This window comes from Beta vulgaris, chromosome 4 (assembly GCF_026745355.1).
Source record: "Beta vulgaris subsp. vulgaris cultivar EL10 chromosome 4, EL10.2, whole genome shotgun sequence".
Lineage (NCBI taxonomy): Eukaryota > Viridiplantae > Streptophyta > Magnoliopsida > Caryophyllales > Amaranthaceae > Beta > Beta vulgaris.
In genome coordinates, this window is record NC_079205.1 from 63,836,142 (window position 1) to 63,858,002 (window position 21,861).

Genomic DNA, 21,861 nt, shown 5'->3' on the forward strand with positions numbered 1-21,861 from the left:
GGTCCTAAACCAATGATATCTGTAACTACTGTAAGGAAAAGGGGCATTGGAAGAAGGAATGTCCTAAAAAGAAGCATCAGGAGAACAAATCTGGGTCTGGTTCTGGTTCTGCTGCTGTTGCAGCAGAAAATTCGAATTCTGAGGATGACCTTGCTCTAGTGGCAAATGAGAAAACATATAGTGATGTGTGGGTTCTTGATTCTGGAGCGTCATATCATATGAGTCCTCATAGGGAGTGGTTTACTACTTATGAGCAGGTAGATGGGGGAAATATTTCGATGGCTAACAGTGCAGTCTGTAAGATAGTTGGAATAGGCTCTATCAAGATCCGGACTCATGATGATATTATCTATACTTTGAAAAATGTTAAGCATGTTCCACAGATGACCAACAATCTGATTTCACTTAGTCTATAGACAGTAAGGGTTTCAGTTTCAGAGGGAGTGGTGGAGTTGTGTATGTTGCAAGGGTTCAAAGGAGGTTTTAAAGGGGTCAAGCGTGTACTTTGTATGTTCTGCAGGGTTCTACTATCTCAGGTTCAGCTTCTGTTCATCGTCTGAGGTTCAGAAGGAGGATATGACCAAGCTATGGCACATGAGACTTGGTCATATGAGTGAGAGAGGAATGCAAATCCTCTCCAAGGCAGATCTTCTTGTGGCCATAAGGTCACAAACCTGGAGTTTTGTGAGCATTGTGTTTTTGGGAAATTACATCGTAGCAAGTTTCCTAAGGGCATTCATAGAACAAAAGGTACTCTGGATTATATCCACTCTGATTGTTGGGGTCCTTCACGCGTGGAGTCTTTGGGAGGTCACAGGTATTTTGTTTTTTCATAGATGATTATTCAAGAATGACTTGGTTGATTATATGAAGTCAAAAGGTGAAGCTTTCAAGAATTTTAAGCAGTGGAAGGCATTAGTGGAAAATCAAACTGGGAAGAAGATCAAAAGGCTACGAACTGATAATGGTCTGGAATTTTGTTTGTCTGAGTTCAAGAGTTCTGTAAAATTGAAGGGATTGCTAGGCATCACACTGTCAGAAATACACCACACAGAATGGTGTAGCAGAAAGGATGAATCAGACACTTCTGGAGAGAGCTCGGTGCATGCTCTCTAATGCTGGTATGACAGAAGGTTCTGGGGAGAAGCTGTCAATACAGCATGTTATTTGATAAATCGTGGACCTCATTCTGGGATCAATCTCAAAAACCATATGAGATGTGGTCAGGTAAGCCTGCAGATACTCAGATTTGCGAGTTTTTGGTTGTAATGTCTACTATCATGTGAATGAAGGAAAACTAGAACCAAGGGCTAAAAGGGGAGTGTTTGTGGGTTATGGGATGAAGTTAAGGGTTATAGAATCTGGTCTCCTTCTGAAAAAGGGTTATACTTAGTAGAAATGTAGTCTTTGATGAAAATTCTATGTTTAATCCTATGTGATGTCCATTGAAGTGTCAGATAGTAGTAGTGTTGATAAACAGGTGGAGCAGCAAGAACTCATGATGAGAGTGATGATCAACACATTGGTTCTGAAGAACCATCATCTTCGACGCTAGTGAGGAGGCGCCTAGCCTGGCACGGGAACGTCCTATAAGGACAAATTTTGGTAAACCTCCAACTAGATATGGGTTTGAAGATATGGTAGCTTATGCACTGCAGGTTGCTGAAGAGGTGGATGTCTATGAGCCATCAACCTATAGGGAGGCAGTTACATGTACGGAGTCTACCCATTGGCTTGCTGCAATGGGGGAAGAGATGGAGTCACTTCATAAGAACGAGACTTGGGAGCTTGTGTCTAAGCCTTCAGGGAGAAAAATTGTTACTTGTAAATGGGTTTTCAAGAAAAAGGAGGGGATGACATCTGAAGAAGGGGTCAAGTATAAGGCTCGACTGGTTGCAAGAGGGTTCACACAAAGGGAGGGTGTAGACTATAAGAGATTTTTTCGCCTGTAGTCAGACATACTTCCATCAGGGTGCTACTAGCGATAGTTGCACATCAGGATTTTGAGCTTGAGCAGCTAGATGTAAAAACAGCTTTCTTACATGGAGAGTTGGAGGAGGAGATATATATGGCTCAACCAGATGGGTTTCAGGTTCCAGGAAAAGAAAACAGTGTTTGCAAGTTGAAGAAGTCCTTATATGGGCTAAAGCAGTCTCCAAGGCAATGGTACAAGAAGTTTGATAGCTATATGATGAAGCTAGGCTACAACAGGAGCTCATATGATTGTTGTGTGTATCATAACAAGCTGACAGATGGGTCTTTCATCTACTTAGTGCTATATGTGGATGATATGTTGATAGCTGCCAGGAACAAGTCAGATGTTCAGAAATTGAAGGAACTTCTCAGTGCTGAATTTGAAATGAAGGATTTGGGTGCAGCAAGGAAGATTTTGGGGATGGAAATTTATAGGGATAGGACTCAGAAGAAACTTTTCTTGTCACAGAAGGGTTATATTGAGAAGATATTGTCAAGGTTTGGCATGTCAACAGCAAAACCTATAGATACTCCAAGTGCTTCGAATAGTCATTTGTCTGTGGCTTTTGCACCTAAGTCGGCTGAGGAGAAGGAGTACATGAGTCGGGTTCCGTATGCTAGTGCAGTAGGGAGTCTGATGTATGCTATGGTTTGCACTAGGCCGGATCTTGCACATGCAGTCAGTGTGGTTAGTAGGTTCATGGGTGATCCTGGTAAGGAGCATTGGCAGGCAGTCAAGAGGATCTTTCGGTACCTTAGAGGTACGTCAGATATTGGTCTCATTTATGGAGGTGATATGGCTTGCTTAGTTGCAGGATATTCTGATTCTGATTATGCTGGAGATGTAGATGGTAGAAGGTCTATGACTGGATATGTGTTTACTCTTGGTGGTTCTGTGGTGAGTTGGAAAGCAACTTTACAACCTACTGTAACTTTGTCTACTACTGAGGCAGAGTACATGGCCTTGACAGAAGCAGCTAAGGAGGGGATGGTTAAAGGGGTTAATCAGTGATTTGGGTCTACATCATGATCAAGCAACTGTGTTCTGTGACAGTTTAAGTGCAATATGTCTAGCAAAGGATCAAGTCCATCATGAGAGGACTAAACATATTGATGTCAGATATCATTTTCTGAGGAGTGAGACAAGGATCAGGTGAAGAAGGTAGGAATGCTGATAATCCTGCTGATATGTTCACCAAGCCGGTTCCGCAAGTAAGTTCCAACATTGCTTGGACTTATTAATGTTCGTTGATTGTTAGTTGCCCTTTTGGGGCAATTCTGGGGTCCTTAGGGACAATCTGTCTGGTTGTCTTTTGGGACAAATCTGGTGTTTTGGGAGATTCTGGGCGTTGTGATCAATGCATCTGTTTTGGGTTATTATGAGAGGATTCAAGTCAGGTGGAGATTTGTAAAATATGCCTTGAATCATTGTGCATCGAAGGTGTTCGAAGAAATGCGTCAAAAGCGAGTTTCTGGATAACCGCCCGATCGGGTCGGCGAGGCCGCCGATCGGGCCCGCAACGAGAGAAAGAGCTGGAAGTGAAAAGCAGTCTCGCCCGATGCCATCGGGCCTCTCGCCGATCGGGCGAGACACCGAATTACGACTCGGGCGTTCTCGCCCGACCGGCGCGCAACGAAGCTGGGGAAGGAAATAATTACGCCCGATCGGGCGGGTTCGCCCGACCCGATCGGGCGGCTGCCCGGTAAACGCGTTTTCGTGTTTTTCTGACGGGATATAAATACTCTGTTTATATTCTAGGGTTTTCTTATCACGAAATCATTTCTTTCTCTCTGTAATCTGTTCTTCTCATATAATAAAAATTTTCCCTCTCTCTGCCGTGGACGTAGCCAATTGGTGAACCACGTAAATCTGTTGTCTGTTTTATTATTGTTTTTGCATTCATTATTTGTTCTTCTCCACATCCGTTTATAACAAGTGTGTTGGTTGATCATCAATGTTATGATTTTAAAATGTTTACTACCAAAACAGGAAGAAAAATCCACTTAGTGATTTCAACCTAAAAGAAAACCGTAAAAGATAGAATCATGAGCAAAAACCATTTAGGTTGGTTGATTGCCATATCTCACATAATTAATAGAAGTTGTTAATTGCAAAAGTTAATTGATTGCTAATGTATTATGTCACCATATTTCTCTTATTTATGTTCTTGTGAGTGTGATGTCATCTAATAGTAGGGCCATAGTTAATATTTTAAAACCTCGAGTCGGATTTCGTATATATCATCGCGCTTAACGTTCTCTGACACCAAAAACAGTTTATATTATTCTCGTAAGTCATATTTTATATATATATATTATATAATATTATTATATATATATATTATATTTATATAATTATATAATATATATAATAATATATTAATTTAATAGTAACATCAAAAGGTGTTAGAAAACTAAATTAATAGTGAATATTTACGGTAATGCAGCTAAATATTGTTGAGCGTTATGATTTTTTATTTGCATTTCTAGTGTAAAGAGTAATGTTTTCCAGAGAGTACTGAGTGATGTAGGATACATTATCTTGTATTTGTACAATATTCAACCACAATCCTTTTAAACAATGATTCTAGATTATGTTATTTATTTATATAAAAAATACATATATTTTATAGGCGTATTTTATGAGTAGTAGTGGCAATTTAATTTTTACTGGATAATAGAGTTTTTAGGCATACTATGGTGAGTACTGAGTAGTGCTGCAATAAAAATAATAAGTTATAAATTGATATTATCTGATGATAGATGTATGTTTATATCTTTAATTATTATTATCCCAACTAATTATAATCCCAAAAAAATAAAAAAAGAAATATTCTTGAATCAAGTTTCTTACTTCTTTTACGGGTTGTTAATGCATGTTATTTTGGTTGATTTTGGGACATTTTTTTTATTCCTTCGGGTCTGGTCATATTTGCTCCCGAAACATTCCTAAGAGTGCCGACATGACTTGTAACATTGCGCGTGTGCTTTGCACCATTTGCATTGCCTTAGAAAGCCTCTGAACACCTCATTTGTTCATTTTTTCGTAAAACCTAAAAAACTGCCACGAAATGAACTTAAAAGCATCCACATATTTGACCCAAGCCACATGACTCCTTCCTAATGACCTCCCATGTCCTCAGGAGGCATTCCGTGGCGTTCGGAGCTCGGACCACGGGAAAGTCCGAAAGCGTGTATTATAACCTTCAATTTTGGTTGTTTTTGCGATATTTTTGACTTCTTCGGAACTGGTCATATTTTCTCCCGAAACATTCTTAGGAGCACCAAATTATGTTGTAACGTTGCACGGATGCTTTGTACCATTTCATTGCCTCAAAAAGCTTCTGAACACCCCATTTGCTTATTTCTCGTGAAACCCAAATTGCCTCGAAATGAACGTAAAGGCATTCACATATTCATTCCAAGCCACATGATTCCTTTCCAATGACCTCTCATGTCCCTAGGAAGGCATCCTGTGGCATTCGAAGCTCAGGCCCCGGGAAGGTCCGACAGCGTGTATTATAACTTCAATTTTGCTTGTTTTTGCGACATTTTTGGACTTCTCCGGACCTGGTCATATTTTCTCCCAAAACATTCGCAGGATCTGACGTGACTTGTACCATTGCGCGAGTGCTTGGCACCATTTGCATTGCCTCGAAAAGCCTCTGAACACCCATTTTTTCTTTTCCCGTGAAATCTAAAACTGCCATCGAAATGAACGTAAAGACATCCACATATTCGATCCAAGCTACATGGCTCTTTCTAATGACCTCCCATGCACCATGAGGCATTCCGTGGCGTTCGGAGTTTTGGTACCGGGAAAGTCTCAAAGCGTGTATTATAACCTTCAATTTTGCTTGTTTTCTTCCGAAACATTTCCAGGAGTGCCGACGTGACTTGTAACATTGGCGTGTGTGCTTGGCACCATTAGACCTTATCTGAACTCATCTTAAATTATTAGACTTTTATTAATCCTTATTAGAACATAATTAAAGTTATCTAAACTTATGAGGACTGAAAATAAGTCGAAAAAATTGGGGACTAACTCTTAGAGTTGCACCATTTTTTATTTTTTTTTTGAGTCATAGACAAATTTTCTGAAGACATGGGTCTATTAATAACAAAACATTATCTAAGTTCAGAATATGGACGAAACTTTGGATTATTAATTAATATTAAAATTCTTGTCCAAGAGTTGTTTGTTTTCATCTTTGTGAAGGTGAAGTAGTTGATGAATCAGTTGATCACTTTGTTTTCTTCTTTAATAGTTGACTAAAACCAAAAAAAATTGGAAAAATCAAACTTAGAACCAAATATTTCCTTGAACAAACAAGGTGATGAATAAGCTAATAATAGATCCTGGAGCAGAAAATGCTCAAAAATGGAATCATATTTTCTTCATATCAATGATGGTTTCTCTCTTCATTGACCCTCTTTTCTTCTTCTCACCAAAAGTGAGAGTTCAACAAGATCATTTATGTGTTGAAAATGACACTACTCTTGATACAACTTTCATCATCTTACGTTCTGTCAATGATGTTTTTTACTGGCTTCATATATTGTTTCAGTTTCGAACTGCTTATGTAGCTCCTTCTTCTCGTGTCTTTGGCATAGGAGAGCTCATCATTGATCCTACGCATATCGCGTTAAGGTATCTTAACAAGGCCTTCTGGATGGATTTCGTTGCTGCTTTGCCTATTCCTCAGGTCCATTATGTCTGTTTCCATTATATCAGTTTTTACTGACATAATCTTTGCTCAGATCATTACATTCTGGCAGTATGAATTATACTTATTTATCATATATACACTGCTGAATTTCAGGTTCTGGTGTGGGCAGTTATACCAAATGTGGAAGGGTCAATAATTTGGGATCCAAAGATTGTGTTAAGATTCATCATATTCTTCCAGTACTTGTTTAGACTTTACCGCATATATCCGCTATCGATTCAAGCTATGAATGCCACTGGTGTTGTTTCTGAAACTATTTGGTTGAGGGCTGCTCTTGATCTGTTACTCTTCTATGTGGCAAGCCATGTAAGTCAGTTGTATCACATATCCTTTCTAATGTAAAAACTCAGATAAGCTTAGATCAATTCCAATAATAGTTTTCCAAGTGAAGGGAACAATCCCAAGTATCATACTTTAAGTCTTCGTGTCAGATACTCGTACTTTTCATTTTACCTTAACTCCTTAAGTACCCGCGTTGTGTGTTTGACAGCCTGACGAGGGTATGTGCACTTAAACACTTCATTTTTGGCCAAAAACATGAAAAATATCCATATAGCAGCTGAGTTGAACTTTAGAACATGTAGTATCTGTGTCCAACATATATATATGTACTCGAGTTTGAGTGACATAGCACATAGGTGTAGATGACCATTTGGCTTTGTTGAGTAATAATACCTCTTGCTGTTGTATTTGGCAAGTAAGATTTCAGGTGCATGCTGGTACTTATTTACAATAGAGAGACAAGAAGAATGCTGGAAGAGTGTGTGTGATCAAGAAAGAAATTCTTGTGGCTATGAAGTCTTTGACTGTAGAAGGGGCTCGTTCGTGTCAAGCAATGCCACAAGACTGTGTGATCCAGATAGTGGCTATTATCAATTCGGTATATACACTCTTGGAGTAACAACTGGTGCTTCATCATCTCCTTTTATATACAAGTACAGTTTTGCTCTCTGGATTGGACTGCAGGCAATCTGGTAAATCTCCTTTCTATTGATATTTGCCGTTTTATACAGTTGATCACTTGATGATACCTTGGCAATATAGACTTTATGTTTAGAGGAATGTTATTCTCCCCGGGGTGAAAAAGTGGGTCGTCGTGCTATGAACAAAGGTGGTGGTACTGAATGTGACCAGTTACAACTACAGACTCACATTTTACTGGCACTGGCCGTGCTTGTGTTAAGCCCTCCATCCTAGAGCTTGATTAGACTCGACAAGTGAGCTCGTGACAATGTCATGGCAGACTGGCAGTCAGACACAAAACAGAAATTCAGACACAGCCCACTGATATATTGTGTCCGGCCTTTGTTTCTAGACTTTAAAAAATTGTGATGCTGCTGTGCAGAAATTCATGCCTTAGTGTCCAGCTTTCAAATCCACAAATGTGCCTTAGGCACGGCCCAAGACTTGAGAACACAAAATATCATGACATATCGTGCCTACCTTATGCCCATATCTGTCGCATTTTCTCCATGCTTGGTCGTATACTAGTGTACTGCTTCAAGCCGGCTCAGCCCAGTGCACCTTTAGGCTGGTGTGGTAGTATAAAAGGTTGGTATATATCGGGAAGAGGGTGAGAAACGAATATACTAATATGTACCTAGGATGGACAAGTTGAGTGCATCCCTGGGGGATATCTGTCAGCCCTCTTTAGCCTTATGTTTAATCAATAAATGTTTTTGGTGCAGCTCAACAGGACAGACACTAGTGCCAAGCATATACATTTCAGAAAACATCTACTGTGTCATAGTCGGGACGCTTGGACTCCTTTTCTTGGCATCACTCATTACAAATATGCAAGTTAGTTCTACTAAATTAAGGCTTATTGCAAAATATAAGGCTTGTATTTCTCTATCAAGGTATCTCATTTTGTAGTTGTTTCCTGTTTCTACTTTGTTCTTGCTTGTGTTTAGAGGAACTTGCTATCTATTACTGCAAGATTAGAAGAGTGGCGACTCAAAAGAAATGACATCGAAGAATGGATGCAACACAGACAACTACCTCCAGAGCTAAAGCAACATGTGCAGAGATGTGACCGAAACAAGTGGTTGGCTACTAGAGGAGTTGATGAAAAATCTCTGCTCACTGCCTTTCCTGGTGAACTTCAAAGAGAAGTCAAACGCCATTTGTGCCTCAACCTTGTCCGTCAAGTAAGGTTTCGTTCTTTTCTCTTTAGAAAATCCTCGTACAAACTTATATGAACTTATTCGTCCTCATTTAAACTTATAACTCGTAATTTACCAATAGTTACTATTATGATAGATAGTTTTAATTAGTTAAAATCAATTATTTTATCAGTATGAATGATTTCAATTATGTAAAAATCAGGTGATGTGAACATGACCTTCATAATAGCTTCTTACACTTCAGCTGTCATATTGATTAATATATACCTTCTAGTAAGATCAAAATTTTGTTTTCATGGTTGAAGGTACCAGTTTTTGACCAAATGGATGAGTTGACACTAGATGTGATATGTGAAAGATTAGAGCCTGCCCATTACACTGAAGGCACATTCCTTGTACGTGAAGGTGACCCTGTGAGTGAAATATCTTTCATTATTCGCGGTCAACTTGATTCCTACACCACAGATGGTGGCCGAACTGGGTTCTTCAGTTCTTCTCAAATCAGTCATGGTGGTTTCTGTGGTGAGGAACTGCTCATATGGGTACTTGATTCATGTCCTGATGACACACAAAACCTATAGATACTCCAAGTGCTTCGAATAGTCATTTGTCTGTGGCTTTTGCACCTAAGTCGGCTGAGGAGAAGGAGTACATGAGTCGGGTCCCGTATGCTAGTGCAGTAGGGAGTCTGATGTATGCTATGGTTTGCACTAGGCCGGATCTTGCACATGCAGTCAGTGTGGTTAGTAGGTTCATGGGTGATCCTGGTAAGGAGCATTGGCAGGCAGTCAAGAGGATCTTTCGGTACCTTAGAGGTACGTCAGATATTGGTCTCATTTATGGAGGTGATATGGCTTGCTTAGTTGCAGGATATTCTGATTCTGATTATGCTGGAGATGTAGATGGTAGAAGGTCTATGACTGGATATGTGTTTACTCTTGGTGGTTCTGTGGTGAGTTGGAAAGCAACTTTACAACCTACTGTAACTTTGTCTACTACTGAGGCAGAGTACATGGCCTTGACAGAAGCAGCTAAGGAGGGGATCTGGTTAAAGGGGTTAATCAGTGATTTGGGTCTACATCATGATCAAGCAACTGTGTTCTGTGACAGTTTAAGTGCAATATGTCTAGCAAAGGATCAAGTCCATCATGAGAGGACTAAACATATTGATGTCAGATATCATTTTCTGAGGAGTGAGACAAGGATTCAGGTGAAGAAGGTAGGAACTGCTGATAATCCTGCTGATATGTTCACCAAGCCGGTTCCGCAGAGTAAGTTCCAACATTGCTTGGACTTACTTAATGTTCGTGATTGTTAGTTGCCCTTTTGGGGCAATTCTGGGGTCCTTAGGGACTAATCTGGTCTGGTTGTCTTTTGGGACAAATCTGGTGTTTGGGAGATTCTGGGCGTTGTGATCAATGCATCTGTTTTTGGGTTATTATGAGAGGATTCAAGTCAAGGTGGAGATTTGTAGAAATATGCCTTGAATCATTGTGCATCGAAGGTGTTCGAAGAAATGCGTCAAAAGCGAGTTTCTGGATACCGCCCGATCGGGCCCGCAACGAGAGAAGAGCTGGAAGTGAAAAGCAGTCTCGCCCGATGCCATCGGGCCTCTTCGCCCGATCGGGCGAGACACCGAATTACGACTCGGGCGTTCTCGCCCGACCGGGCGCGAACGAAGCTGGGGAAGGAAATAATTACCGCCCGATCGGGCGGGTTCGCCCGACCCGATCGGGCGGCTGCCCGGTAAACCGTTTTCGTGTTTTTCTGACGGGATATAAATACTCTGTTTATATTCTAGGGTTTCTTATCACGAAATACATTCTTTTCTCTCTGTAATCTGTTCTTCTCATATAATAAAATATTTTCCCTCTCTCTGCCGTGGACGTAGCCAAATTGGTGAACCACGTAAATCTGTTGTCTGTTTTTATTGTTTTTGCATTCATTATTTGTTCTTCCTCACATCCGTTATAACAAGTGTGTTGGTTGATCATCAATGTTATGATTTTAAAATATTTTCTACTAAAACAGGAAGAAAAATCCACTTAGTGATTTCACCTAAAAGAAACCGTAAAGATAGAATCATGAGCAAAAACCATTTAGGTTGGTTGATTGCCATATCTCACATAATTAATAAGAAAGTTGTTAATTGCAAAAGTTAATTGATTGCTAATGTATTATGTCACCATTTATTCTCTTATTTATGTTCTTGTGAGTGTGATGTCATCTAATAGTAGGCCATAGTTAATATTTTAAAACCTCGAGTCGGATTTCGTATATATCATCGCGCTTAATCGTTCTCTGACACCAAAAACAGTTATATATTATTCTCGTAAGTCATATATTATGTATATATATATATATATATATATAATATATATATATATATTATATATATATATATATATATATATAAATAATATATTAATATTAATAGTAACATCAAAAGGTGTTAGAAAACTAAATTAATAGTGTAATATTTACGGTATGCAGCTAAATATTGTTGAGCGTTATGATTTTTTATTTGCATTTCTAGTGTAAAGAGTAATGTTTTCCAGAGAGTACTGAGTCGATGTAGGATACATTATCTTGTATTTGGTACAATATTCAACCACAATCCTTTTAAACAATGATCTAGATTATGTTATTTATTTATATAAAAAATACATATATTTTATAGGCGTATTTTATGAGTAGTAGTGCAATTTAATTTTTTACTGGATAATAGAGGTTTTTAGGCATACTATGGTGAGTACTGAGTAGTGCTCCAATAAAAATAATAAGTTATAAATTGATATTATCTGATGATAGATGTATGTTTATATCTTTAATTATTTATTATCCCAACTAATTATAATCCCAAAAAAATAAAAAAAGAATATTCTTGAATCAAGTTTCTTACTTCTTTTACGGGTTGTTAATGCATGTTATTTTGGTTGTTTTTGGGACATTTTTTTATTTCTTCGGGTCTGGTCATATTTGCTCCCGAAACATTCCTAAGAGTGCCGACATGACTTGTAACATTGCGCGTGTGCTTTGCACCATTTGCATTGCCTTAGAAAGCCTCTGAACACCTCATTTGTTCATTTTTTCGTAAAACCTAAAACTGCCACGAAATGAACTTAAAAGCATCCACATATTTGACCCAAGCCACATGACTCCTTCCTAATGACCTCCCATGTCCTCAGGAGGCATTCCGTGGCGTTCGGAGCTCGGACCACGGGAAAGTCCGAAAGCGTGTATTATAACCTTCAATTTTGGTTGTTTTTGCGATATTTTTGACTTCTTCGGACCTGGTCATTTTTTCTCCCGAAATATTCTTAGGAGCACCAAATTATTTGTAACGTTGCACGGATGCTTTGTACCATTTGCATTGCCTCAAAAAGCTTCTGAACACCCCATTTGCTTATTTCTCGTGAAACCCAAAATTGCCTCGAAATGAACGTAAAGGCATTCACATATTCATTCCAAGCCACATGATTCCTTTCCAATGACCTCTCATGTCCCTAGGAGGCATCCTGTGGCATTCGAAGCTCAGGCCCCGGGAAGGTCCGACAGCGTGTATTATAACTTCAATTTTGCTTGTTTTTGCGACATTTTTGGACTTCTCCGGACCTGGTCATATTTCTCCCAAAACATTCGCAGGATGCTGACGTGACTTGTACCATTGCGCGAGTGCTTGGCACCATTTGCATTGCCTCGAAAAGCCTCTGAACACCCCATTTTTTCTTTTCCCGTGAAATCTAAAACTGCCTCGAAATGAACGTAAAGACATCCACATATTCGATCCAAGCTACATGGCTCCTTTCTAATGACCTCCCATGCACCCATGAGGCATTCCGTGGCGTTCGGAGTTTGGTACCGGGAAAGTCTCAAAGCGTGTATTATAACCTTCAATTTTGCTTGTTTTCTTCCGAAACATTTCCAGGAGTGCCGACGTGACTTGTAACATTGGCGTGTGTGCTTGGCACCATTAGACCTTATCTGAACTCATCTTAAATTATTAGACTTTTATTAATCCTTATTAGAACATAATTAAAGTTATCTAAACTTATGAGGACTGAAAATAAGTCGAAAAAATTGGGGACTAACTCTTAGAGTTGCACCATTTTTTATTTTTTTTTTGAGTCATAGACAAATTTTCTGAAGACATGGGTCTATTAATAACAAAACATTATCTAAGTTCAGAATATGGACGAAACTTTGGATTATTAATTAATATTAAAATTCTTGTCCAAGAGTTGTTTGTTTTCATCTTTGTGAAGGTGAAGTAGTTGATGAATCAGTTGATCACTTTGTTTTCTTCTTTAATAGTTGACTAAAACCAAAAAAAATTGGAAAAATCAAACTTAGAACCAAATATTTCCTTGAACAAACAAGGTGATGAATAAGCTAATAATAGATCCTGGAGCAGAAAATGCTCAAAAATGGAATCATATTTTCTTCATATCAATGATGGTTTCTCTCTTCATTGACCCTCTTTTCTTCTTCTCACCAAAAGTGAGAGTTCAACAAGATCATTTATGTGTTGAAAATGACACTACTCTTGATACAACTTTCATCATCTTACGTTCTGTCAATGATGTTTTTTACTGGCTTCATATATTGTTTCAGTTTCGAACTGCTTATGTAGCTCCTTCTTCTCGTGTCTTTGGCATAGGAGAGCTCATCATTGATCCTACGCATATCGCGTTAAGGTATCTTAACAAGGCCTTCTGGATGGATTTCGTTGCTGCTTTGCCTATTCCTCAGGTCCATTATGTCTGTTTCCATTATATCAGTTTTTACTGACATAATCTTTGCTCAGATCATTACATTCTGGCAGTATGAATTATACTTATTTATCATATATACACTGCTGAATTTCAGGTTCTGGTGTGGGAGTTATACCAAATGTGGAAGGGTCAATAATTTGGGATCCAAAGATTGTGTTAAGATTCATCATATTCTTCCAGTACTTGTTTAGACTTTACCGCATATATCCGCTATCGATTCAAGCTATGAATGCCACTGGTGTTGTTTCTGAAACTATTTGGTTGAGGGCTGCTCTTGATCTGTTACTCTTATGTGGCAAGCCATGTAAGTCAGTTGTATCACATCATCTTTTTTAATGTAAAAACTCAGATAAGCTTAGATCAAGTCCAATAATAGTTTTCCGAGTGAAAGAAAGAAGCACATGTATCAGACTTTAAGTCTTCGTGTCAGATACTCGTACTTTTCATTTTACCTTAACTCCTTAAGTACCCGCGTTGTGTGTTTGACAGCCTGACGAGGGTATGTGCACTTAAACACTTCATTTTTGGCCAAAAACATGAAAAATATCCATATAGCAGCTGAGTTGAACTTTAGAACATGTAGTATCTGTGTCCAACATATATATATGTACTCGAGTTTGAGTGACATAGCACATAGGTGTAGATGACCATTTGGCTTTGTTGAGTAATAATACCTCTTGCTGTTGTATTTGGCAAGTAAGATTTCAGGTGCATGCTGGTACTTATTTACATAGAGAGACAAGAAGAATGCTGGAAGAGTGTGTGTGATCAAGAAAGAAATTCTTGTGGCTATGAAGTCTTTGACTGTAGAAGGGGCTCGTTCGTGTCAAGCAATGCCACAAGACTGTGTGATCCAGATAGTGGCTATTATCAATTCGGTATATACACTCTTGGAGTAACAACTGGTGCTTCATCATCTCCTTTTATATACAAGTACAGTTTTGCTCTCTGGATTGGACTGCAGGCAATCTGGTAAATCTCCTTTCTATTGATATTTGCCGTTTTATACAGTTATCACTTGATGATACCTTGGCAATATAGACTTTATGTTTAGAGGAATGTTATCCTCCCCGGGGTGAAAAAGTGGGTCGTCGTGCTATGAACAAAGGTGGTGGTACTGAATGTGACCAGTTACAACTACAGACTCACATTTTACTGGCACTGGCCGTGCTTGTGTTAAGCCCTCCATCCTAGAGCTTGATTAGACTCGACAAGTGAGCTCGTGACAATGTCATGGCAGACTGGCAGTCAGACACAAAACAGAAATTCAGACACAGCCCACTGATATATTGTGTCCGGCCTTTGTTTCTAGACTTTAAAAAATTGTGATGCTGCTGTGCAGAAATTCATGCCTTAGTGTCCAGCTTTCAAATCCACAAATGTGCCTTAGGCACGGCCCAAGACTTGAGACACACAAAATATCATGACATATCGTGCCTACCTTATGCCCATATCTGTCGCATTTTCTCCATGCTTGGTCGTATACTAGTGTACTGCTTCAAGCCGGCTCAGCCCAGTGCACCTTTAGGCTGGTGTGGTAGTATAAAAGGTTGGTATATATCGGGAAGAGGGTGAGAAACGAATATACTAATATGTACCTAGGATGGACAAGTTGAGTGCATCCCTGGGGGATATCTGTCAGCCCTCTTTAGCCTTATGTTTAATCAATAAATGTTTTTGGTGCAGCTCAACAGGACAGACACTAGTGCCAAGCATATACATTTCAGAAAACATCTACTGTGTCATAGTCGGGACGCTTGGACTCCTTTTCTTGGCATCACTCATTACAAATATGCAAGTTAGTTCTACTAAATTAAGGCTTATTGCAAAATATAAGGCTTGTATTTCTCTATCAAGGTATCTCATTTTGTAGTTGTTTCCTGTTTCTACTTTGTTCTTGCTTGTGTTTAGAGGAACTTGCTATCTATTACTGCAAGATTAGAAGAGTGGCGACTCAAAAGAAATGACATCGAAGAATGGATGCAACACAGACAACTACCTCCAGAGCTAAAGCAACATGTGCAGAGATGTGACCGAAACAAGTGGTTGGCTACTAGAGGAGTTGATGAAAAATCTCTGCTCACTGCCTTTCCTGGTGAACTTCAAAGAGAAGTCAAACGCATTGTGCCTAACTTGTCCGTCAAGTAAGGTTTCGTTCTTTTCTCTTTAGAAATCCTCGTACAAACTTATATGAACTTATTCGTCCTCATTTAAACTTATAACTCGTAATTTACCAATAGTTACTATTATGATAGATAGTTTTAATTAGTTAAAATCAATTTTATCAGTATGAATGATTTCAATTATGTAAAAATCAGGTGATGTGAACATGACCTTCATAATAGCTTCTTACACTTCAGCTGTCATATTGATTCAAATATATACCTTCTAGTAAGATCAAAATTTTGTTTTCATGGTTGAAGGTACCAGTTTTTGACCAAATGGATGAGTTGACACTAGATGTGATATGTGAAAGATTAGAGCCTGCCCATTACACTGAAGGCACATTCCTTGTACGTGAAGGTGACCCTGTGAGTGAAATATCTTTCATTATTCGCGGTCAACTTGATTCCTACACCACAGATGGTGGCCGAACTGGGTTCTTCAGTTCTTCTCAAATCAGTCATGGTGGTTTCTGTGGTGAGGAACTGCTCATATGGGTACTTGATTCATGTCCTGATGACACACTACCACCCTCAACTCGAACAATCAGGGCTATATCTGATGTCGAAACATTCTGCCTTACAGCAAAGGATCTAAAATTTGTCGCTTCACAGTTTCCTACACTGCATAGTAGAAACCTCAGACACAAGTTCAAGTTGTACTCACAACAATGGCGTATGTGGGCTGCATGCTACATACAAGCTGCTTGGCTACGTTACAAGAGACAAAAGAGGTTAGCTGCATTAACTTCTGAAGACCCTGAAATGGATATATTTGTTCCAAGACCAGATGCTGGAATTGAAGTTTATGCAGCTAGGTTGATAACCAATTTAAGATGGGAGAAGAGTAATAGATACTCATCAGATTCTGATAGGCTATCTCATTCACTTATGGTAATGGAGTCCCAACTATCTGATCATGATAGTATTTCGAGTTAAAATCAACTACTAGCATGTCAAGTGGCGAGGATAATGATATCTTTGGGGGGAGGATTGTCTAATTCATAACTATCATACGCTTAAAATGCATTTCATAGTGTGTTTTTGGAATCTGTGGGAGTTATAGGGACTATATGGAAATAATAGGGCGCATTTTCGGAATATATGCATCACTGTAAATAATTTGGAGTGCATACCACTCTGGTTATATGTTTGGTTTTTATTTTTGATGAAATCTATCTTAAGGTAAATGAAAGTATGCAAAAGTTAATTCTCATTTCTATTGATCATTAACAAAAAAGATGCTTTTATTTCTAAGCCTCATTAACATTCTCAAAAGTCTTCCTCTGGTTCAGGAATCATTAGGACAATGTAAAGGGTATACATATCTTCTACTATTTTGCCTCACTAGAGGTGACAGATTACTAATCTCCTTAAATGGATGTCGATTCAACGATGCAAGCTTGCTGCCATTTTTGTGCACTTGTTTTTTCCCGTCACTGTAATCAACCTCTTTTTTCTCAGCATTTTCGCTTGTTTGCTTGCTACTTCCTTTAACACGACACATTAGTATTCTTTTCTCCCTTGCAAGCTGGGCTCCTAGTGAAATTGGTGCTATATCTTTACTCACTTTCACATGATTCTCACAGCTTTTATCAGCCTTTAGTTTTTCAAGCTCTTGTTGAAGTTCTTGCACTTGTTTTTGCAGTTGATTCTCCTTCATTTCAATAGAAAGTGCCTTCTGTTTCCATTCCTCCACCTAAATCATAAGCCGAACAAATCGATCAGCCTCAAAACTTCGAAGAATGCACTCAAGGGTGTGTTTGTCTACACCTGATTTATATTTACCTAGAATTTGTTGATCCTAAACTTAACTTATTTGAACTTATCTGAACCTATTTGATCTAATGGCCTGAACTTAACTTATAAGTATGAACTTATCTAAACTTATTAGACTTCAATCTAACCAATATGAACTTATTTTCCATGTAATAAGTGAGCGTAAAATAAATCTAGATTGAGAAATAGATGAACATTGTTTAGGAGCCTTACATCAGAATCAAGGGTTTTGATTTTTTGTTCAGCTTCAAGAGCTTGTTCTTCCCAGAAATCGCGAGAAGCCTGTAATTCTTCCATTTCTGCCCTCACTTGCCCTAGCATCTCTTGCATATGAGACCACTGTTGTGTCTCAGCCTTTACCTGTTCCATAATCCTCCTTACTATAGCTTTACAACGGCCTGAGCACGTATTTAAATCCCCTGACTTAGCCTCCTGCAGGTGATATTTTAGCACAGAACAGGTCAGCTACTCAATCAATTCAGACAAACAAGGACATATAACGCACAACTCAATGGTGTTCTAGGTTTTATGTGAAGAGAAAATGTTCAGAAACAATCGTCAAAAGCAGCACTAAAACAACCAGTGATGACTTCATGGTACACACTTAGCATTGTTGCAGAATAAACCAAACATATAGTGCAAATATCTGATCCACTTAGCAAATAGAATGATTTGATTAGATCAACTTCTCCACTAGAATAGAACTGCAAACCTTGGACTCAGTTTAAATGTCCAAGTATCCTGACACGGATATTTTATAAAAAACTCCATTGTTTTTTAGCCCAAGATGAGAAATTCAAGTGTCCAAAACCATGTTATAGTTTGAGGATCCAACACGGGCACTTAAGGTGAAGTGGAATCCGGATAACACAAAGTGTATAGAATAGTATAGTATAAGCAGAGAATGAACGTGCCTGTGAGGATTGTTGAAATGAAATGGAAGATGAATCGGCAAGGTCATATCGTTTGGAAGTAGAAGCAGAACTTGTAATAGAATAGTTAGCTGAAGCAGACAACATAAATCCATACTCTTCTTCCATTCTCTTAAGCAACTTTCCCTTTGATAACCCTTCCATTTTTCTTCTCAAATTCTCCACCTGCATATCATTATTCATTCCTTTAGTCATGTAAAATGCTCATGGTGTATACTTCCAAATTTACATACAGGAATACCTAATATATTAGCATCAGAATTGCACAGCAACCATAATGCAAGAAGAGTAAAATGGACCGTCCAATTACTAGAGCGAATCCTGATATAACCATGACACCATTCGTTTCATGATAACAATCAACATTAAGCAAGTGAATCATGTTCTAATATAATCAATACTATACTGCAACAGATTATGCATAATAAATTTCAGTTTCAATCCGCCTACATCAGTTATAATTGGTAAAACCCTGTTTGAATCAGTGAGAATAAGTTTCAATTCAATGCGAAACAACTTAATCAGAAAAAGTAAGTTCAGTTCGGCAAAAACCAGGCTTGCAGTGAAAACAAACAGATATTGGCTCTTACATCAGTGAACCTAGTGGACCGGCATCTCAAACCATGACTTCTACTCTTTCCATTTCTTGTAGAATTGGTTGGTAAACAAACTGCTGATACTTCTGTTATCTCCTTAACACAGCTTTCATCCTGCATTTCGCTGTATTTTTCGAGCTGTTTCTGAAGCAAAGATACTTGCTTATCAAAGTTGCTGCATTTATGAAATTCAGGACTTTTCACCTTAGAGCTCCTTTGCAACTCTACAAGCTTCTTTGCTAACTCCTCAATCTCCTCCTCTACCATTGAATTCGCGCTTTCTCCCTCGCGAATTTTCTTCTTTCCCTGTGAATCATTAACACTAAATTAAGAAACTCTTCTTACTAAATAACTACATTAATCAAGTCATCAATTACATGATACAAACATAACCACTTGAGCAATGTTGTTCATAATATGACAACTAAATAAACTCCATATGAAACAAGACAAATGATACCACATTAGTGCTCAGATATCTTGCAAGATAGTTACTTTTTCTTTTATACAAATTTAAACTCCTCCAATCATTGAAACATAAGTTCAAATGATAAGAATTAAGATAAGAAGATGCAAACAAGAAAAGAGCCAAAAACACCCACAAAAGATAAGGAATGATTTTGAATAAAAATTCAAAATCTTGCATTGGACTTACAAATTGGTATATAACTATACATCATTCAGAGAATAAAAACTATGGTGTAAGTGTAACTATCTCAATTATATATTAATAGCTTAGGTGTCATAATCCGAAGATTCAAATCAAGGATGTCTTGGCCTAGTGGTTAAGACTGAGGTGCTGTGATCTCTCCGCGTGGCTCATATGGATAAAAAAAAATCCGAAGATAAAAAAAATGGATAATCCTAAATCAATACTCTTATAAACTACCATGAATCAATCAAATTAGCTTAAAAAACAAAAACCCAATTCATAAATATGAAAAAAAAAAAAGAGCTTAAATTGCATTACATCATATAAACACATGTAACAAATTTGCATGGCATATTACAACATTAACTTAATAATATTGTGTAACAATTATAATCAAACTTAAGCACATAAAAAACAATTAAGTTATTTAATTTAGATTAAAGATGAGATTAATAGTAAGATACTAACAGAAAGAAGTGTATGAACAGCAGATTTCAAACTCTTTTCCAAAACTACCCTTTCTCTCTCCAACTTTTTAACGGCTATTTGTCTTTCCATCCTCAAAAAATTACACTCTGCTCTCAACATTTCAGCTTGAAACCTCCATTTTTGTTCCTCAGTATCAGGTAAATTCTCGTTTTTACCCCTATCGTTAGAATCCAAGAGTACCACCGGTGGTAAAGTGTACGAAAATGCCCTTTCTTGATCAAATAAAATCTCTAATTTACCCTTTTCAGGTCGCCGGAGAAATGGGTTTACGTCGGAATTTGATTTAACGGCGCCGTTTTTTGTGGGTATTTTCCGGCGAGATATCCGACGTGGAAGGTGGAGGATTCTTGGTGTTGGTGGTGGTTGTTGGTGCCATTTTTGTCTTCTTAACGTCGTCATTTTTTTTTTTGGGTGTGTAGTTTTTTGGGTTGTTTTTGCACTTTGTTGTTTGCTTTGTGTTTAGTGCCTTTGTAGTAGACTAGTAGTGTAGGTTGGGAGGAGAGAGAAAAATTTGAAAAGAGAGGATATAACGGTACGGGAGGAGGAGGAAGAGGGAAAAATACTTCCTCTCTTATCTTCTTTCGTCAACGCACAACTTTGAACTTTATACTTCGACCTTGTTCTTTTATATTGAGAGAAAATAAACTAACGGAATGAAAACAATGTGAGATGAAACTAACTTAACTGAATAGAATTAATCGAATTGAAATTTTACTAAAATGAACTGAAAATAAGTCCAAAAAAATATTCAATTATGTTCTAAATGAAATATATAGGACATTGATACGGAAATCTAGGAGAAGAAACAAATAGAAAAGGAAGGATACGTAAGAAGAAATTCATTGGGCTGCCTTGCACATGGCTTACATCGAGAGGTTTGTTACAAGCCATACATTTTCTAAATCTCCCTCAATCCCAAACAAATGTTAGTTAGAGATATGAATTGAGCCCTAAACTTTGTTAGATAAGTTGGGAAACCTCATCACTTGAGCCAACCTCATTTGAGGGAGGGACGCATATGATCAAGAGATATAGAGAGAAGTAAGTACCAACTATATTAACTTTTCATTTATATTAAAACGACCCAAAATGATAAGTGTTTCATTTGTTTTAGTATAGATGAAGTATCTCGAAAATATTTATTGAAAGAATCTAATAAGACCTCACATGACTATAACTTTTCTTGCCTATAAATAATATAAGAGCGTCAAAATGAATTTTGTAAATAGCGTCAAATTTTTTTTATCCATATGAACCACGAATGCAATACAAAGTACAAAGAATTTGGCCCGACCCGCTTTTTGGGCAGGTTTTGGGAAGAATTTTTGGCCCGCGGTCGGGCCCGACACTTTTTTTTTGCTTTGGGCGGGCTTTGAGCAAGTAAAAAATGACTTTTTAGTCTATGTTTTTGACCCCGCCCGAAAAGCCTGCTCATCTTGGCCCGAAATAGCAGGTTTCGGGCAAAAAAATTTGGCCTGAAATAGCGAACTTTGGCCAAGAAATTTTGACCCAACTTGACCAATAGGCAATTTTTTTAAGCACGATCCGGCCCGATTCATGATTACCTAATTTTAACTATTAGGCCGAGACATCCTTGATTCTTAAAAGTCGGTATGTTACAACTCAACGAGAACGGATTAAGTAAG

The 21,861-nt window shown here is 38.1% G+C and overlaps 4 protein-coding genes across 4 annotated transcripts; 3 read left to right on the forward strand and 1 right to left on the reverse strand.

The window, feature by feature from the left end:
• Positions 1 to 6,186: 6,186 nt before the first annotated feature.
• On the forward strand, positions 6,187 to 9,411 carry LOC125496805 (protein CNGC15b-like). Its single transcript, XM_048642406.1, has 6 exons — positions 6,187 to 6,680; positions 6,798 to 7,010; positions 7,407 to 7,678; positions 8,393 to 8,504; positions 8,618 to 8,854; positions 9,136 to 9,411. The coding sequence occupies exons 1-6, from the start codon at positions 6,312 to 6,314 to the stop codon at positions 9,409 to 9,411; spliced, it is 1,479 nt and encodes a 492-aa protein (XP_048498363.1). The 5' UTR covers positions 6,187 to 6,311.
• Positions 9,412 to 9,680: 269 nt separating this feature from the next.
• LOC104890001 (protein CNGC15b) lies at positions 9,681 to 15,753 on the forward strand. The gene is given in 7 exon segments (XM_057394181.1): positions 9,681 to 9,782; positions 13,445 to 13,595; positions 13,700 to 13,909; positions 14,293 to 14,331; positions 14,334 to 14,577; positions 15,292 to 15,403; positions 15,517 to 15,753. Coding segments are annotated over 7 exon segments (1,095 nt in total).
• Positions 15,754 to 15,986: 233 nt separating this feature from the next.
• On the forward strand, positions 15,987 to 16,977 carry LOC130591227 (protein CNGC15c-like; the record flags this gene model as incomplete). Its single annotated transcript, XM_057394182.1, has 1 exon — positions 15,987 to 16,977. A coding segment is annotated over one exon (720 nt), but the record flags the coding sequence as incomplete, so codon positions are not given.
• On the reverse strand, positions 16,961 to 21,084 carry LOC104890002 (filament-like plant protein 1). Its single transcript, XM_010675353.4, has 5 exons — positions 20,195 to 21,084; positions 19,069 to 19,380; positions 18,461 to 18,643; positions 17,760 to 17,978; positions 16,961 to 17,466 (listed from the first exon to the last, which is right to left on the reverse strand). Exons 1-5 carry the CDS (start codon positions 20,612 to 20,614, stop codon positions 17,059 to 17,061), a joined length of 1,542 nt encoding a protein of 513 aa, XP_010673655.3. The 5' UTR covers positions 20,615 to 21,084; the 3' UTR covers positions 16,961 to 17,058.
• Positions 21,085 to 21,861: the final 777 nt, after the last annotated feature.